The 19944-nt window shown below is 38.7% G+C and overlaps 1 protein-coding gene across 5 annotated transcripts in view; it reads right to left on the minus strand.

Annotated features, from left to right (window-relative positions):
* N4bp2 (NEDD4 binding protein 2) overlaps positions 1 to 19944 on the minus strand; it is a 60987-nt gene that overhangs the window by 22409 nt on the left and 18634 nt on the right. For all 5 annotated transcript variants that reach the window (XR_008722759.1, XM_055629255.1, XM_055629256.1 and 2 more), the window contains 7 exons: positions 19297 to 19385; positions 14556 to 14632; positions 9510 to 9665; positions 5285 to 7617; positions 4638 to 4723; positions 4141 to 4186; positions 2120 to 2307 (listed from right to left, as the gene is read on the minus strand). Coding sequence is in view for 4 of the 5 variants with exons in the window: in XM_055629255.1 (XP_055485230.1) it covers positions 2120 to 2307; positions 4141 to 4186; positions 4638 to 4723; positions 5285 to 7617; positions 9510 to 9665; positions 14556 to 14632; positions 19297 to 19385 (2975 nt within the window). In the remaining variant the exon portion in view is untranslated. The remainder of the gene's footprint in view (positions 1 to 2119; positions 2308 to 4140; positions 4187 to 4637; positions 4724 to 5284; positions 7618 to 9509; positions 9666 to 14555; positions 14633 to 19296; positions 19386 to 19944) is intronic.

Raw genomic sequence — 19944 nt, forward strand, 5'->3', positions numbered from 1 at the left:
AAAAAGATTCTTAAAGTAACTTTCATGCTTTCTGATGTCGTCAATGTATAGTTAAATAATCTTTGCTTGTCATGAAGACTCTAATCTCTGAATAACAACCTTCTATACAATTTCAAAGGCCATTAAGTTAACCCTGAAATTTTTTAACTTAGAAATTTTAATAATCGAGGACAATCCTAGAATTATCTGTTTAAAGTAACTTGTTGGACCCATTGTAGCACCAAATGAAAATAAGAAAGGAAGCTTTAAAGCCCTGCCCAGGAAATAACTAATCAAGGTGAACACATCACAGAGTAATGGAAACAACCAAAAATGTAAAGTATTGAAGTACAGCAGACACACCTGAGCTGATGAGGCCTTGTCTCAATAGAAGCAAAGAATTAAAATATTTCACATATACTCTATAACCTGGATTTACTCTGCCCCTCTCCTCCCCACCAAGAAAATACTCCTCAAACCTAAGCGGCCACCATACTTCGATGGACTTATGATCTTGTCGTCCTATAGTTAATGCTCATGCTTTGGTCACTAGCATATGTGAAGTTCACTTCCCATTTCTTTCAGTACACAAAATGTATTTCTCCTTCCAGAACAGTGAAAAGGTAACATCAAAAAACTCTTACTGATCTCCATTAAATGAGTTTTCTCAAAAAAAAAAAAAAAAAAACCCATATTCTTGAAACCCAGTTGTCTAGTTTCTATTGTACCATTTGTTTATGAAAAAGAACAGAAAGTTATTGACGTAAAAATGCATTGAATTGTAAAGTCAAAGAAAACTCATTTGTTAACAACTATTGTGAGACTATAAGACACGTCAGAAATATGAAGGTATGTTTCAGTAATGAAAATGGCATTCAACAAAACTATTACACTATTTAAGCCTAAAGTGTTAGCTTAAGAGAATCCATTTTTCCAGCTTACTATAAATTAAGAAGAATATCTGAAACAGAAAAACTTTAAGATACTATTTGAAGCTATTTTATATATGGGTGCAGCAACAGGAACTTTATCCTGAAGATTATGAGGGAGAAGCATGGAGAATGTCTCCAATCCTCCTGCACTCAATTCCATGCACTGCAGCTAAATACAAAGCTGAGTCTGTGAGTCATACACATTAAAGTAAAAAATGCTTTGGTCACTGCTATGTGCTGCTTTTTCCCTTGATAACCTGACTAAGTAACTTCTAAAGTCTTTCCATTTTAATTTTTGAATTCTTTAGTTCACACTTTCAAAATTAAAAAAAAAAAAAAGCTGAAAAGAATTACTAAAGAAATCAAATTCAACAATGGCTTTAGACATGTTGAAAAACAAAAAGTAAGATTTAAAATAAAGTTTCTGTTTAAACTTTAGTTGAAGAGGAGAAAAGGGAAGAAACTGAATTGTAAATAAAAATTCCCAGGTTTCTAATTTTTTTTTTCTCTAAACTTTTGTTTTAACGATGGGTACATCTTACTCAGTAGACAGAGGCAGGCAGATCTCTGTGAGTTCGAGGCCAGCATGTCCTACAAAGGGCTAGTTCCAGGACAGACAGAATTACACAAAGAAACCCTGTCTCAACTCCTTCCCCCCAAAAGGGAGAGATACACCTTTAAAAAGTAATACTATTTTTGTTTCTAAACAATGTATGACACTATCTTTAAATGAAAGATTTCATAAAGTAAAAGATTACAGAAGCAAATGTTAAAAACTAGCCATGAAGCCTGGCAGTAGTGGCTCAAACATTTTAATCCCAGCACACAGGAGGCAAAGGCAGGCCAATCTCTAGATTTAAGGCCAGCCTGATCTACAGAGTGAATTCCAGGATAGACAGGGCTATACAGAGAAACCTTGTGTGGAAAAAAATAAAAACAAAGCAAAGCAAAGCAAAACTGCCAATCAAAACAACTTGATGGCCTGAAAAACTTAAATCTAAAATAAACACACACTTAACACTCTGATGACTTACGTATGTCAAAGTGTCAACTAGAAGCAAATCCTAGACCCCAGATCAGCTTTACATTGGCTTCAGCCACCAGGTTAAATATGAAGTCTGGATCCAAAGACACAGAATTAAATGACAATCACATGTTAATAACACAATGGTCGGAGAACACAGATTAGTGCCCAAGCTAACCCATACCAGGTCATGTTTCTCCTGTAAGGCAATTTCTTCTGACATTATTTCTCGCAGTGAAACTTTTTTTGTTTGAGTGTTCCAAGGATCCAGTGTCTCGGGTGCTGCTAAAGTCTTCAATAATTTTTTGCCTGTTTTTTGAGATGACTTTTGTTCAGAATTATCAAGAACAGCAAGTCCAGCCAGTGAAGGATCTACAAGAGTAATATAAAGGTAGTGTCACTGATTTGGCAACTAATTTACAAATTAAAACAAAAGAAACATGGAATTTTAAAGTCCTTTTCAGCCTATACTATAATACCAATTTGAAATTTTAAAATAAACCTTCACATAACTACAAGCAAAAAATGTTAATATAGCAATATTTTAAGTGAGCAATGACCTAGGTGTAACTATAAATTAACTCAATGCTCCCCATATCTCTTTGACGCCCTCCCTCCCCAGCAAAACAGTTAATGCTGAGTAGTGAGCAACAGGGAGAGCTCCACTCAATCGAGTCTACTACTTGGAAGTGAGAAGAGCAACATGCTGACAAATAGTAACAGACCAGAAGCATACTATAAATAGCAAATTACATTCAAAATAAAGAACAAACCATGAAGTCCAGAGCAACAGGGTTAACATGTAACACTTCAACATCTTTAAGGGATACAGAATACTCTGATATAGTCCTGTCTCTCTGAGGAGTGAAGCAATGGCAGCTGCTGCAGCCACTGGCATTCATAAAACCACAAGATAGGTCCGGTCACTTCTGCCACCAGCCAGATTTAGCTCTTTACAAGTATTTTTATTAATTCTTTGAAAATTTCATACATTGTGTTCTGATCAAATTCATCCCCCTCCTTCCCCGTCTCCTCCCAGACCCCATCCCCACTATGACTAAGCCGGCTTTACATCTTTCATTTTCTCAAGCCCGGAGTCCCTAGAAGTGCTGCCTATGAGGTGTGTGGCTTCAGTGGAGCTTCTCTCTTGAAGCTACAACTTGAGCACAAGAATGAACTAAGTGGAGTCCAACAATCTTCAACCTAAAGTTCCTTGCCTTGGCTGCAGTGTGGAGTTCACAGAAGTACTCAAGCTGCTCCCTTACCAAAAAAGGGCCCTTCTTACCAGGTCTGCCATGACAGAAATACTGTGTAAGAAGTCATCTGGAATGAAGGACTTTAAAGTTGGCAGGATTTACCAAAAAGAAAAAACCAAGTTTACCTTTGTAATTTAAGGCACTGATATCAATAAAGATTTCAATATCCAAGTAAAAATTCTACAATGCTATCAAGAAAACCAAAACAGTTTTTCTTAATACAGAGCAAAACCTTACCAAGAAGCACTGACAGTACGTATCGAAGCACACTTGAGACACTCCACGGCAGTCATGATAAACATGCAGCACGCAGCCCTATTTTCCTCTAAGTTTCTAGCAAGCATCAAGATTCAGTGTTAACATTTTTTGACAGAACATTGATTTGTAGCTGGCACAGTGTTAACCAAACACTCAAAAAGCTTAAGAAATTAGTACTGCAAATTCAAAACCAGTCTTGGCTTCAGACTGTCTAACTAATACAGAAAGAAAACAAATTTAAAAAAAAAAAAGATTTCTTGCTGGGCAGTGGTGGTGCACACCTTTAATCCCAGCACTAGAAACAGAAACAGGCTAACCTCTGTGAGGCCAGCCTCTTCTACACAGTAAATTCCTGGACATTTAAGGCTACACAAATAAACCCTGTTAAAACACAAACAAACAAAAGGGTATTTTTTTCATTTGCAAATCAAAATTCTTAGGAGACTTGGCAAGTAAAGGTACTTGCTGCCAAACTTGATGACCTGAGGTCAATCCCCAAGATCCATGAGGTGAAAGGAAGACACCGCAAAACCACGACACTCACCATATACATACATACACACAAATTTTAATGTCATTTTAAAAATCCTTGGGTAACATATTCCATTTTGTGGAAGTACATTTAAAATGAGCTAAAATAAACACAGCCGGCATTCCAACATCAAGACAAAATCAAAGTCAAAAGACGTACCTGGAATACACTTGCCACAAGAAACCTCCTCCTGTCTCTGCCGCTCCTAAACACAAAAGCAGAGGGCAAACATTGGCAAAGGAGGGCGCACTAGGAAACAAGCTACAAGGTTGTATTAGTTCTTCTTATGAACTACAAACCATTATTTAAATTATGTAAAATAATAAAACTATATAAATAAAATCACTACATTGATTAGAGATGTAGAATAGCTACATTGGGCTAGAGAGACGGCTCAGGGGTTAACAGCACTGAGGACCCGGGTTCAATTCCCAGCACCCACATGGCAGCTCACAACTGTCTGTAACTTCTGTTCCTGGGGATCCGACTCCCTCATCGCAACATAGCTACATCTCTATATATTTTCCCTGCTTAAAGAGTTCTATTTTTTAAAATTTGTTTTCATTATTTTTTAAAATTATGTGCATGTGTGTACATCTGAATATGAGTATGTGTAAAACAGAAAGAGGACCGCTTTCTACAAGGAAGCTACCAACCATTACAGATTCTCTCCATTTCTCATGAATCACTTTAGCCAGGTTCAGATCTATGTGAACCACACAATCCTCAACTGTTAGAGACCCTTGTGAAGAGAAGAAAAGAGAAAACTAGAATTATTACTCAGCATACATTTGCAGAAAACATACTCAACTATCATAAGCATAAATTAAATTGTCATTAATTGCTAACACATTTCTATTTACTTGGATATTTTTTATGTTCTATGACAGTTTTCATACCTAAGTGGTGCAACAAGTACACTTCATGATCCATGTAAGTGACTGACATGCCTGTTCCTCGGTAACTTAATAATTCCTAAACAGTGTTAGTTGAGATAACAGTATTCTAGGAAATTAATTCCTGCCTTAAATCTATCTGAAAAAGCGCCAAAAGGCACAAAGTATGCTTTTGAAAATATGAAAGAAGTTTCCACATATTCATGAATATACTGAAATATAAAGTTCTATATGAATACTCTCCACTTCAAATTGTTTCAAATCCTTTAAAAACATGTTATGTCAAAAATAAAGTACCATGTAAAATTACGTGACATAAATTACTGATACATTCAGCCAACAAAAGAAACTATATTCTACACACACACACACACACACACACACACACAAATTTACTTTTTCCTTACCTGAATCAATACCAACTGGGCCAAATAATTCATTAAGTTGAAAAGCCAGCTCAGGGGGCAATGCCAACTCCAAACAGTCTATGGTGAGAGATTTGGCCATTGCTGGTGTGGGATTCAATACCTCAATTTTATCCTCTTCACTTACTCCTGCTGACAAACTAGCACCTGGCATTAGAATTTTCTCCATTTCCTGTCTATCTTCATTGATAAAGTCCTCCATGTTTGCAAATTTCACATAATCCTTAGGAAGATTTTCATTTTTTTGTACTTGCAGAGAGCCAGCAAGATAAACATCTTCATTTAGTTCAGGATTTGCAGTGCTTGTGGCAGAGTTTATAATGTCAGCTAAGTTTAACAAAGACTGACTATTCTCTCCAGTCTCTGTGGCTAACAGATTTTCCCCCACTCCATTTGCATCTTCAGGGATATTAGACTTTGGAGTAAGTGGAAGAGACAGTGTAGAGCTGTATGCACCTGGCAATTCAGCCCGACCGTCAGGAACTACTTCATGGTTACTCCTTACATTTACAGCAGCACGAGGGAATAGTCTGGTTATTAATTCAGGGTTTTCAGGATTTGCAGTTCTTAGCTCTTCCTGCTTTGAGTTCCCTTTTTCTGCATCACTAGCAGACTGTGCACTATTGTTGCTGATACCAAGCCCAGAACTAAATTCTGACACAGAAGAATTAGAATCTTCTGAGGTTCCTTTGTGGCTAATAATTTCCTTCAAATCCAACCCCATAGAAAATGGCCCAACTTGTGACTCATCATATGATTTGGGGGAACTCTCAACCTCAGCATCCTCACACAATTTAGTCTCAGAATCTAACAAAAGGCTTGTAGCCCAAATAATATCTTTATTACATCTTTCATATAAATCTTTCAGGGCTTCTAAAGAAAAGGATCCAAACAGTTTACAAAGGATGTTAAGATTTTCAGATTCATCAGCACTGGTAAGCTCACTTTCTTCAACATACGTACTTTTATCATGCATTACTCTATAAGGGATTGTTTCCTGAACATTTAATTTTGTATTAAGAGTGAAATCTTTTGGCCTAAACCCATCCAATTTTCCTGTCAACACTCTAACAGAATCTGAAACACTGACTTTATTCTTTTCTACTTTCCACAAGAGAGCAAAATCTTGGGGCTCAGTCTGGGTACAAGTGCCTGTATCTATTCCAGGAACAACTCCAGATATCCCCCCTGGAAATTCTGCTAGAGAACAGGGTCCCACTACTCCAGGAAGAGTTGCTGCACTACTGGAAAAGGGAAGAGGCAGGGTGTGCTGACTATGAATCGTTTTACCCAGGGAAGTCTGATCCTCAAGAGTTGTTTTACTAGGTAGCATTTCAGAACCTCGAATTGTGGAACCCAGCGTTTTCAGTTCTTCGGGGCTTGTGCCCCAATAGGCCTCATGTGCTGGGTATAAAGGTATTTTACCCATGCTGTCATTAGTTCCAAATTCTAAGTTGGGTTCACTGAAGCCAGCTTTTGGTAATCTTGATCTGTGCTCTCTCTGAGCTAAAGAAGCAGATGAGGGCCAGTCGCCCACAGCACTGAAGGAGGTTTGCTCAGTACTTCTGTAAGTATCATAGTGATAGCTACTGGGCACTTCTGAAAGAGCATCATTTCCATGTGGAGATCCTCGGTGCTGGATATGATCTGTATTCACAGGTACCCTCGTATCTAATACTTTGTGGGACTGAGGGCGATTATATTTTTTGTCACTTTGTACAGATAAACCTTTTTCAGTTTTCCGGTTCCTTTTGGTTCTCTGGCTAATTGTCTTATCAACTGGCCAGTCACCAACAAAATTTGATGGCTCCTGTTTTGGGAATTTTTCCAAAGATGATTTGCTTTTTTGTTTTCCAACAGTCTTTTTCTTTCCTGCTGTTCTTTCTTCCAGTATGTCAGGGGGCGAGGGGTTTTCCCGTTCCAGTGTGACTGCACTTGCAAGCTCACAAGCCTCTTGATTATCCTCAGGGCAGCGACTACCTGGTGCGGGGCTCCACACGTCTGCTTCTGAAGGCCCGTCCTCAGATGCTGTCATCTCTTGTTCTTTCTCACTCTGATCTGTGGCTTGCATTTTGCTTTCAGAGTTAGGAAAATAGGTGTTGGGAGCGTCCCGAAAGAAAGGGTCATGCACGCTGTGACTGGCATCACTTGCCTCCTTTCTTCCTCTGTTTAAGCTGGCAAGAGGGAGGACGGGAACACTTTCAGGTAACGCTGCTTCTTTGGCCACTTCAGGTGTCTTCTCTTCTGTTAACTTCGAAGATGCGGATAAGACATTTTCTTCTTTTTCAGAGGTAACAGTTTCATTTTTTCTTGGGCTACAAGACATTTTTGAAGTGTGGTAAGAAAGTCTCGTCACAGTTCCATTAATATTGTGATTTAAATTAAAGAAGCATGCAACCAAACACCACTTAGCATTTTTTCTAAATATTCAAAATTAAATTACACAAAAATTATAAAAGCTGGTATGGGGATGGATGTAAGTTAGTAGTACAGCTCAAAGACAGAGCACCAGCCCAACAAATGTGGGGCCTTGAGTTCAGCCCCCAGACTGCTGGAAGAAATAATGTGAGAGCTAATCTTAACTTGTCCCTAAAATACCACAAACACAATCCTTTACCCTAAGTCCAACAGCTGGCATCAAGCGAAGCATACACAAAGCACACTCTCAGAGCTAAGACAGTAACCCGCAGGTGTCAGCCACGTGCTACTTGCTGACTATTACAATGAAGGTTCTAAACGCACTCTAGGAGAGGTCACTACCTGGATGTCTTTCCTCTTACCCATAGCTAACTTAGCATATGTTACAGTAGTAGCTCTATGTTCATCTGCCATTTACTACAAAGAAAAGCTTTATTTAAAGCAGCATCTCTCAACCTGAGTTACAACCTCCTTGGGGGGTAGAAACTTTCACAGGAGTTGCCTAAGAACACTGGAAAACACAAATATTTACAAAAGATATGTAACAGCAGCAAAATCACAGTTATGAAGTAGAAACAAAATTTTGTGGTTGGGAGTCACCATAACATGAGGTGTATTAAAGGTCACAGGGTTAGGTAGGTTGAAAACCACCGATTTACAGGCTCACAAACGCAACATTATCAGAACATAGTCCATGACCAAAGCTATGAGAGACTTCTGAGAGCTTGTAAGAACAAATAAACAAGAGCCTTGTGCCCTCTGTTCCTCCAATACACGCGCTGTTCTTACAATGTGCGTTTGTGCCCCTCCTGGTGGGGTACACAGAAGTGGGTTTACTTCAGATGACCCCTCTTGTTACTATTAGTACTCAGATACTGTTTCTAAGAACAAGCTGTCTTCCTGACTGCACTCAGAAATGACTGCAGAATATAAACTACCTAATGCCCTAAATGATATTGGCTACTGCATGAGACTTCAGTCCACCTCACTTTTAGGCTCTGCTCTGCCAGGTTCAAGCTACCAACTAGAGCAGTAATACAACGTAATTTGCATAATTAAGAAAAACTAAAGAAGCCAGGTGTGGTGTTGCAGGTCTTTAATCCCAGACTCAGGAGGCAGAGGCAGGTGAATCTCCCTGAGTTCTAGGCCAACCTGGTCTACTAAGCAAGTTCCAGGACATCCAGGGCTACACAGTGAAAACCTGTCTTGATTTAAAATAAACTAAAGAAATAGGTTGGGTGGTAGGGGAGCTCTCATTTACGATGCTGTTTATTAATTTTCATTACTTTATGTTTTAAAATCATCCTGGATGGTAATTTCCAACTCACAGCATTACACTTTGAATTTCAACGATCTTTCCTTATTCAGTTTGTCAAGTCATCTTCCTTTATCTTAGGAATTCTCAAAATCTCAACTCTCCCATTAAACTTTCCCAAGTAAAAATCACACCTAGCATTAACTGAATTCTCTATGTGAAAATTGAAGAGTACATTCACTAAAACCTAGGGGGCGGGGAAGTAATGTGGATATATATAAAAACAACAGTGATACTGAAATAAAGGGAAAATCCTGAAATAAAAAAGACAAGTATATTTGTTGTATAATCACAGACTCATGAACCCGCAGCTCAAAGGAAAAAAGAAAAAAATTTCACATCTTCAGCTGACTCCAGGTAAAACTGTTCAAAGAAAAAAAAAAAATGTCTTTATTTTTAAGTTCATAAGCAGTGATTTCAAGTCTTCAAAGCTATCATTCAAAGCGAAACCATAGGTGATGCACTCTGACCCACCTCAAACCTCCGTCCTCACAGGCGTATGCACACAGCTCAGCCCGCTCGGCTCTCTCTGGGTCTGAAGAACTCATGATTATCGGCACAGACACAAAGCGCTGGTAGTGCTCCAGCATTCTTGCTATTTTCTCTTTGCTTACTCCATGGATATTACGCCTGAAAATTCCAGGGAAGAAAAAGGTCAGAAGAATGTTGGCAACCAAGAAGAAGAAGAAGAAGAAGAGGAAGAGGGAAAAAAAAGACATACAAATTGCAAGAGGATAGCATATTTATTGATTTTTTGATTCCACGCTGGGGACTGAAAGCCAAGTGTATGCAAGGTGAACAGGGTACCACTGGGCTATATCCCGAACACCATTAATAACACAGTTCTCTGTGTGATGATTTAATAGTAACACTTGCTTTTATATAGTACTTGCTATCAAATCCTAACTTCATTTTAGTCTCATTTTCTTTGGGGAGGCTCATTTTCATTTGTTTTAAGATGTGGTCTTGCTATGAAGCCTGGGCTGCTGACCTAAACTTGGGATCCTCCTGCCTCAGACTTTTGAGTGTTGGAATTATACCACCACACCGCACCTAGTGAGGCTCTCTTAAATTGCCATTTTATTAATCATCCTAACACAAATATTCCCAGATATGCTTTATAAGTTCAGGAAAAAAAAAAAAAAAGGTTTCAATAACCTGAAAGGAAGTTGATCTAAAGCTCTGAAAAAATATTTCATAAAACAATGACTGTCATTTCAAAGGTTTTAATTAAGTACTATGAGCAAAAAGAATCCCACTACAGTGACTGAGCAAATGTCCCGAAGTGCCTTCCTGTTATAATAAAAGCAGATCCCAGTTAAATTTAAATTAAAACAAACACATTTTATTACATTTTAAGTTCAAACAATATTTTTAAATTCTTAGCATATTAAGACTCTGGATGTCCAAATATGAAGTTTACTATTTTTGTTTCCAGTCTCACTCACTTTTCTGTGTTTGTAAATGAACCTGCAGTTAGTTAACACTAACATACGGAAATCCTTAAGTCTCAGATTGACGGTACTTTCTGGATTTGCACTGCCAAGAGGTAGGATGATATGCTTTAGGCCCTCTTGGGTTTATTTCTTAATGAAAATATCTCAGTTATAACTCTCTTAACTTTATCTGGATTCAAGGCTTTATATCTGCATTCCAGGGCTAAATAGTGCCTCTTGGGTAAATCTGGCTTTCATATTTACCTACCTCGATCTTGTCTGGTTTCATATCACAGAGAAGCAAAGAGATAGAAAATATGAGAGAGGTTAAGAAACATAGACATAGAGGCCAGAACAAAAAAAAGGTCTAGTATACCACTGATTCAAGTCTGAGAAGAGAAGACAGGGATGGGGCAAAAGCAGTTTAAAGATAAATGCTGAGAATTTTCTAGAACTGATGAATGACACACATGTCCTGATTTCAGGAGTCAAACAAGATAACAGTGTAAGAAATCCGTAACTAGAAACATATGCTAAAACTGTCACTCACTAAAGAAAAATGAGATGACATTAAGCCAGAGATCATAAAAAAAGGCTAGTCATATCGACAAAACAAATGAGTAGAATGTGAAGACTTAGCAACAGTAATAGAAATAAAACATAAATGTCATTTTCAACAACAGAAACTAGCTGATATCCCAGAATAAATGCAATGTCTTGTAAGAATAAAGATGATAAAAAGTTTCAAATGAAAATTTAAAAGGAAACAGAGTTTCACACAAACAGACCCTCATTGTAAAGAAAAAGTTTAAATGTAACACCAGGCAGACAAACTCTCAGATTAAAGACAGGTATGTGCTGCAATGGGAAAATGAAGCATAAAGAAAACAACTGAGCAAAGCAAACGCTTGTGTACAAATTACATAATGATTCATGTACATTAATGAGGTACTATCACAGGTATTTTAAAGTCCTTGTATTTGTGAGGAGGAAGGCTAAGAGAAATGGTTTAATTTGACAATTAAATTTCATCCAAAATTTCTAAAACATGATGAAAGAAAACTTTACATATATATTTATAATAACAACAATCACAGAAGCCAGGCATGGTGGCACATGACTTTAATCCAGCACTCAGGAGGCAGAAGCAGGTGGATCTCTGTGAGTTTGAGGACAGCCTGATCTACAGAGTGAGTTCCAGGTCAGCCATGGCTACATAGTAAGACCTTGTCTCAAAACAAAACAAACAACCCAACAATAATCATAGACAAGGTAAAATAAGCAGAAAATACAGCGAGACGTTAAGAAAGTGGCCAACTGCATGAATAACAAAAAACCATAAAAGAACTGTTTCATGATTTGAAGCCAAGATGGGACTGAGCACTATGGCATTTGCCTGAAATCTTAACACTTGAGAGTTGGAGGCAGGAGGATCAGGAGGTCCAAGGCTAGCCTGGGCTACCCTTGCTCCCCACCCCCCCACCTGACACACACAAGAAAAAGCCAAGGTAGAGAAACCCGTCATAGTAGGCACAATTAAGTACATAAACAATAAGAACATTAAAGGCTCAAAGTAAAAGTATAAAAGGAGAAAAATTCGCAAATAGTAACTAAAAGAATGCTGGTATAGTTCTTCTAATTAAACAAACCAGACTTCACAGCAAACACTATTCTTAAAGACAAAATAAAAATCATTAGGAAGGGAGGAAGCGCAATTAAGGTAACATCAAAAAACAATAAGCTCTTAAGAATTTCAACAACTACCCTCCAAATATATAAAGTAAACACAGTTGAGAAGACAGAGAAACTGACAGGCAATATAACAGAGGGATTTATGCACTATTGGAAGAATTCATCATCCTTCTCCAAAAAATGAACCCACAAGACTAGCCGCAAGAAAAGAAAGCACAGAACGCTATACAACATACTGGGCAGCCCAACTGCGGAGTATTTCTAGAGAGCATATGAACACAACGTAACCAGTACACGGTTGGGTTTCGTATGCATGTGTGTTGTATGAGCGTACACATGCCACAGCATGCATGTGGAGATCAGAGGACAACTGGCAGGAACTGGTTCTCTTCTTCCACTATGTAAGCCTGGGAATCAAACTCAAGTCTTCAAAGCTTGACGGCAGGTGCCTTGCCTACTGAACCCTCTTCAAGACCCCAATACACACGCTCATTAATCAAGGATGGAACATGTAACAAGTAGGGATGGCTGTGGTTACACAGCCTCAAACCCCAGCACTCAGGAGGCCACGACAGGCAGATCTCTACAGCTCCAGAACTGCACAGTGAGATACTAAAGGGAAAGAAAATGACAACCGTCACACGTGTGGTCTACCGCAGACGAACTGAAAATCCAGAAGAAAAACACCCACTGGCTTGGAGATTTTAAAGCACAGTTCAGTAACCCACGAGCTACAGGGTAACATTTAATTATAGTGCAACTTTAAAAACAAGCACGCAAAAGGAAGCACTGTACAATAAACCATGAGGCAAATAAAGCAGCCAAGAGCATCAAAGGCTCATATTATAAAAAAGATCTATCTACAACTTTAAGACTTAAAAAAACAGAAGTAAGCAAAATAGACACTTTAAAGCAAAGAAGTAAAATAAGAAAATCATAACTGAATTAAACAAAACAGCATACAACAGAAAAGAAAGTCAACCAGGTGAAGTGCTATTATGAGGGCCACTTTGAAGGAAAAAAAAGCAAAACAAAGAACAGACCACTACTGAGAATAATGAGAAGGAGGAACACACTGCGAACAAATCAAGACTGAAGAGAGACCTCGACTGCTTATGCTGCAGAGATGCAAACACTGGAGGAGTAAAACTGCACTGAAGTCTTAACTTGGTATGATGGGGAAATTCCAACTGAGAGAAAATACTTCTCTATCAGTTTATGATACCAAAATCAGACAGGGTAGGTCAAGGAGGGGAAAACTGTTTATTAACCCCACTCATCTACACAGATACAAAAATTCCAAACACAATATAGGAAACCAGATCCTGTAACATATGAAAAGACAATAAAAAGAAATTGAGTATGACATTCTGCAACACAGATAAACCTTGAAAACATTTTCAGTGCAAGATGCCAGACAAAAAGAGTCCACGTATTCTCTGTATATACTCTGTCTAAGACAGGAAAAACTTCTAGAGAGGAAACACAGCATGGGCTGCCAGAGAGGGAGGAACTGCTGAGTATGACTTCTTTGTGAAAAAAAATGAAAATGTTTCAGAATTAGACAGTGACAATGGTCATACAAAACTATGACTATATTAATCAGACTGACTGTCCTTCAATTTGTATTGAATTAGTTGAAATCATTACAAAGAAACTATCCTAAAATTAAGTTAAATTTTCTAAATGAATATGGAGTGCAAAGGAAAAAACAATGCATGTCCATCTCTTTAAAATAGCATTTTTAAATTCAGACAAGCAACCAAATAAAGAATAAGGGTAGGAGACTTAACTATCTGCAATGTTTTTCCCATCACTACCTCCCTCCCACTTTCTAGTATTCTAGAAGCTACATGTCCTTCCCAACAGGACACCCATAGCTCAAGGGTACCAACTTCCAAGGTCTTTTCTAGTTTTAGATATTAGCATATTATTACAAGGCCACACACAAGTGACAACACTGGACAACTGGAAATTTCTTCAGTAATTATTATCAAAACATAAATCCCAACTCTTCATAAAAGTAGGGATAAGGGACATCAAGATGGCTGATTAGGCACAGGCGCCAGCATGAAGGCTTGATGATAGGAGTTTTTCCCTGGAGCAGGAGAGAACTAATGCCAGAGAGTCCACCTCTGACCTTCACAAGTGACATAACAAATGGGAACCTGCACTCATTCATAGATACGCATGCATATACACATAAGAGAATATTTTACAATAACATTTTAGAACATTCACAATATAAAACATCATCGATTTTTAAGTGGACAAGCCAAAATCTAATCGGTTTTGTCTCATTCATCATTTGTAAAGGAAAAAAGAAAATGTAGATAAACGTTGAGCCACTGTTGTGAAATAAAAGCTATGCCAGAAAACCTCCAAGTTTTACCTTGCAAGCTCCTTTGGTTTGAATTTCCACCATGTGTCTGGTTCCCGGAAAAGGACCTTATATTTATGCTTTTGAGACTATATACAGAAAAGACAAAAAAAAAAAAATGTAAATAAATTTTCCATTAGGTTAAGTGCAATGTTTACAGACTATTAGATTAGAAACAAAAGACCCTCCACAGGTTATCCAGTCAGCAGGCTGGACTGAGCAAGCACCTGCTCTCAGCACTCTCTTAAATGAACAGCAAGAGCCTCTGGAAAGGTCTGCTGCTGCTGCTGTAGTCTGGAGGAAGTTTGTTTGAGATAAAGCCTCAAGCAGCCTAGATTAGCCTTGAACTTGCTTTGTAGAAAAACTGGAATTACAAGCATGCATCACTGTATGGGACTCTTACTGAACGGGTCTGTCTCCTGTGAGAAACACTGCCAAGCTGAGGAAGGGGACACATGCCTTTTGTAAGATAGGAGATTCTAGACAAAGAAAGAGCAGGAAGCAGGGCACACTGGGGTCTGGAACCAGCTCCTACTTTCTTTTACTTTGCTGCTAATTCTTTTTTCTTAGCTTTGCTAAGAAAAAATTTGTTCTCTGATGTTTATCAGAGAACACAAACACAAACACAAACAAGGAATCCTCTTCCTAGGCTTCCAGCCCCAGACTACCCTAGAAGACTGAAGTGGGCCAGATATTGGAATAAACTACAATGGGGAAGAAAAACAATTTTACATAATCTCTTTGACCCATTAATTTACTTCCAAAACTTTGTTACTAATAGTTGTATAAAGACAACAAATATACATGAATACAAGTAAATGGTAAGATATTCAATTCACTATTTGTAATAGCAAAAGAACAGAAATGGTCAGACTACTAATATGAATTTATCTAATAAATGAGAACATAATATAAAATAAAACCTTTTTTTTTTTTCGGGACAGGATTTCTCTGTGTAGCCCTAGTTGTCCTGGAACTCACTCTATAGACCAGGCTGGCCTTGAACTCAGAGATTCACCTGCCTCTGGCTCCCAAGTGCATGCACCACCACTGACCAGCTCAAAGATTTATTTATTCATATCTTTTATGTATGTGAGTGCTCTGTCTTCATGCATACCAGAAAAGGGAATCAGAGCCCATTACAGACAGGACCTCTGGGAAGAGCAGACAGTGCTCTTAACTGCTGAGCCACCTCTCCATCTCCCCAAAATATCATTTTTAAGAATTCTATATTAAATGAGACAATGAGAGAACGAGAAATAGCTTTTAAAATAAACTTATGAGAAAGTTAGCAAACAATTTTCACATGGGAAAAAATTATTCACATATCTATATATACACAGAGCACCTCTGGAAAGATTCTTAAAAAATATATAGGCATTGCTTTAAAGTTTAGATTATTCATCAAATATGCACGTTCCAAAGAAACCAGAACTAATCTCACTCAGCACTTCTCGCAGGACCCTCTACCCTAAGCTGCTCCAAGCCAGAGGCTGGGCTTCACTTCTGAGTCCTAGGTAACACGGCCATTTTAGCTATGCCCCTCTTGGCTCCCATGCACTGTTTTGGTCCTCTTGGACCCCTTTTCTTTCTCTCTACTCTTCCTCTCTCTCCTCTGTGACCCTTGTCTATTCTACTGGCCATGTTCAGTCTGGATTCTCCCAGATGCCTTGGGCTGTTCTCTCTCTATCTACACAAAAACTTCTCCTTAATCATTCCTAGGAAGCAGTCATGTCCTCATTTTCATTCAATGCATATAATTTAAAATTTATACTTTAAAATTTAAATTTGTAATTTTCCTGTTGCCAGCCACTGCTTAGTCCATGTTTAAAAGCTCTAGTGTAGTACAGTCCAGTCATCAACCACTGCACTTTTACACTGTACCTAGTCCTTCCTCAGGAATAAATGACTGGGGCACTTCCCTCTCGACATCATGCATCTTTCTCTTCCTTTCAATTAATTTCATAATATGTAAATACCATCCATTTATTTGTCCCATCATATTCTACTTTCCATGTGCCAGCTATTTACTGGATCCCTTTTGTTTAAAAATAAAAACGACAAAAAAAAAAAATGGGCTGGAGAGATGGCTCAGAGGTTGAGAGCACTGACTGCTCTTCCAGGTCCTGAGTTCAATTCCCAGCAACCACATGGTGGTTCACAACCATCTATAATGGGATCTGGTGTCCTCTTCTGGTATTCAAGCACACATGCAGACAGAACAATGTATACATAATAAATAAAAATAAAATCTTAAAAAAAAAAAAAAAAAACAAAACAGTTCACCAGAGGGTGGCAGAGTACACCTTTAATCCCAGCATCCAGAGGCAGAGGCAGGCAGACCTCTGTGAATTCAAGGCTAACCTGGTCTACAGAGTGAGTTACAAGACAGCCAAGGCTACACAATAGAATACTGACGAGAAAAACCAACATGATGATGTCGTCCCCAGCCAGTGGTGCACACCCTTAGTCCCAGCATTCAGGAGGCAGAGGCAGATGAATCTCTCTTACCTGCTCCTCAGCAGCATCTGACACAGGCATGGCTCCCTTTCCCCTCCTCTTTCTTCATTATGCACACTTGTGTTTGCCCCCATCCAAGCAAGTAGGCAGTCTCCTCGGGTTGTTTCTTTCTTTGTTTTGTAATGCTAGCTAGACCTTCCTTTTCATCCATACCTATGCTCAAAATGCAGAGTTTGAGACTTTGTCTTTGATCTACGACTTCTGGACTAGCCTCATCCCATTTTATGCAAGTCTATATGAAGAAATAAATGAGTTTGATACTCTGTGAGAAGCAGGAGCCTCTTACATACATTTGAGTACAGTTAGGAAGAGCCAAGAAAACAATACTAGAAAAGCAGTTTTATATTTTCAATAACATAAGAAAAAAAAAAAAAACTTGGGTATAACAGAGCATACCTGTAATTCCAGCACTCAAGATGCTAAAATAGACAAAACAGATCAAAAGTTCAAGGCCAGCCTGGGTTATGAAGTGATACCCTAACTTTAAAAAAAAAAAAATTACAGAGGACAAGAGTTGGACATCAGAAACAAAGCAACTGGAACTCTTTCTTTTCTACTGAAGAAAATAAAGTAGTGGGCCTGGCTTAGCAGTTAAGAGAATTGGCTGTTTGCAGGGGACTTTGGCTCAAATCAGTACCCACACGGTGGCTCACAATCACTTGCAATTCCAGTGCCATGGGATCCAAGACCCTCTTCTGGCCTCTGTGGGCTGCTGCGCGCAGATGATGTATGTGAACTTATACAAACACACACAAAGACACATGAAAATAAGTAAATAAGAAAAGGCAGCATCACAACACTCTCTAAGAGAACAGAAAACATGGAAAGACTACAGGACCCACAGAACCTACCCCAATGCTGAAGATTTTAGTTGACAGTTAGAAAGCAAAGCATTTTTCAGTCCAATGAACTAAAATCAAATCTACTGCATCTGTAGTAAAATACATTTTGGGACAAATCTCTCTATGTAGCCCTGGCTGTCCTGGAACTCCCTATGTTGACCAGTCTGGCCTTGAACTCACAGAGATTCACCTGCATCTGCCTCCCTAGCTCTGGAAGTAAAGTTGTGCAGCACCATGCACAATTTTCAAAAGACACATTTTTCCCCCCAGAAAGGTGAGGAATTATACTTAAAAAAATAGTTTAAGTGCACTAAATGTGATGGCTAGCATTAAGTTTTAAGTTTAAATTACTATGCTTAAGAGATCTTTAAACAAAAAAAATGCCTCTAATCTACAAGCCCCACTTGCCCAAGAACAGATCACTTCCTGGCTGTTCATGTAAGATAACAAACCATGTGTTTTTGCTCCTGTAAACAAGCTTGGTTGCCCCAATTGCACAGGAAGTATGCCAGGATGTGTGCTCGTCTCTGACTGCATGAAGGCAGGAAGTACAAAGTCTTGTGAGTTTTGCCTTTATAAGGCCCCATCTAATGTAATCTGGACCCATACTCTGAGTGTGAGGCCTCGGGTATGGACATGGTCAGTATCCATGGTCCCAACCAAAAGCCTCTTTTTTGTTAAAACTTACTGTGAGAGTGGTAAATCTGACCCCAGGCCTGCAACATTAATAAAACAAATGACATAAACAACAGCCTGGATGTGTTAAGGCCATAAAGAACTCTAATATGCATTTGACTAAGGAATGCATAAATTCTTTCTTAGTTGAGGTATCTGCAAGGTATGTGCTAACAGTGAAGGACTACACCACACCAACCAACCAACCAACCAAACAAACAATAACAACAACAACAACAAAAACCAAACTATCATAAATGCCTCACTTAACAGATCTGGTCAATAAAGTTACTATATATCAAGCACAGTGATACTCCCAGAAGATTCAATGGTAGATAAAACAAAGAGTCCTGCAACTCAAGAATATCTATTCAGCTTAAGACCAAATACAGCCCAACAGCCAGTGCGGATACAGCCTGGAAACTAAAAATAGTTTTTATATAAAGAAAGAAAAAAGGAGAGGAAAGGAGAGTACTGGGAGGTGGGGAGGGAGTTAACATTTGAACATCGTAATTTCAAAGCTGAGTAAACGTAGCTTTATGGAAAAGCTCAGCCATATTGGTTGTCTTATTCTTCTCATTTCACTGAAGACCAGAAAAAATGCAATTCAAGGTAAACCAAAACATTCTCAAATGTGCCTGATTCACTTGTGAAACAGACATGCCCTCAATGGCTCCAAACTCAGTATTATACTTATATAAACTTATGGTACAGACCAAAGCAACATATGGCTTCATCTCCCATGCTTGGAGGTTTGTGTTATCTATGATTATTGGCGACACCTTCTTCTCAAATGCTTCTTTTGCTGAAAAACAACACAAAAGGACATCCTTTTACTAATATTAAATATAGGGTAGGCATGGTAGTGAAAAACTAGGAGTTAGGCTCCCTGGCAGGCAGACAGACAGAAAGAGGGGCCACAGCTAGGTAATAAATGTGTAAATTTTCCAAGATGGCCAGCTTCTACCTCACACTACTGACTGGAGACAAAGCCTGGCAGCTTAAAATAAAGGCCTCCTAGGTATTTTGCTTCCCACTAGGGGGCCCTCCTGATGGACTGGATAAACAAGGTCAAGGACTGCTCAGGACCTGTTGTCACACAACAGTTTTGGACTAATCAACCATCCTGTCTATCTTCAAACTGACCAACCCTAAATTAGAAGGGAAAAACTCTTCTGAGGCCTTAAAAATCCCAGCCTTGGAGAAGAGACTGGATTCTTTGGTTTCCAGTGCCCTTCTCTGCTTTGCAGGGGATCTTTTCTCTGTGCCTGTTGGTGCCTGTGTGTGTGTGTGTGTGTGTGTATGTTTCCTCACCCCCAGTAAACATCTTGTTTCAACTGAAGGGCTTCAGAACTCTTTGCTGC

The sequence above is a fragment of the Psammomys obesus genome, unplaced genomic scaffold (assembly GCF_907164565.1).
Source record: "Psammomys obesus unplaced genomic scaffold, mPsaObe1.curated_primary_1811, whole genome shotgun sequence".
NCBI classification, from domain to species: Eukaryota; Metazoa; Chordata; class Mammalia; order Rodentia; family Muridae; genus Psammomys; species Psammomys obesus.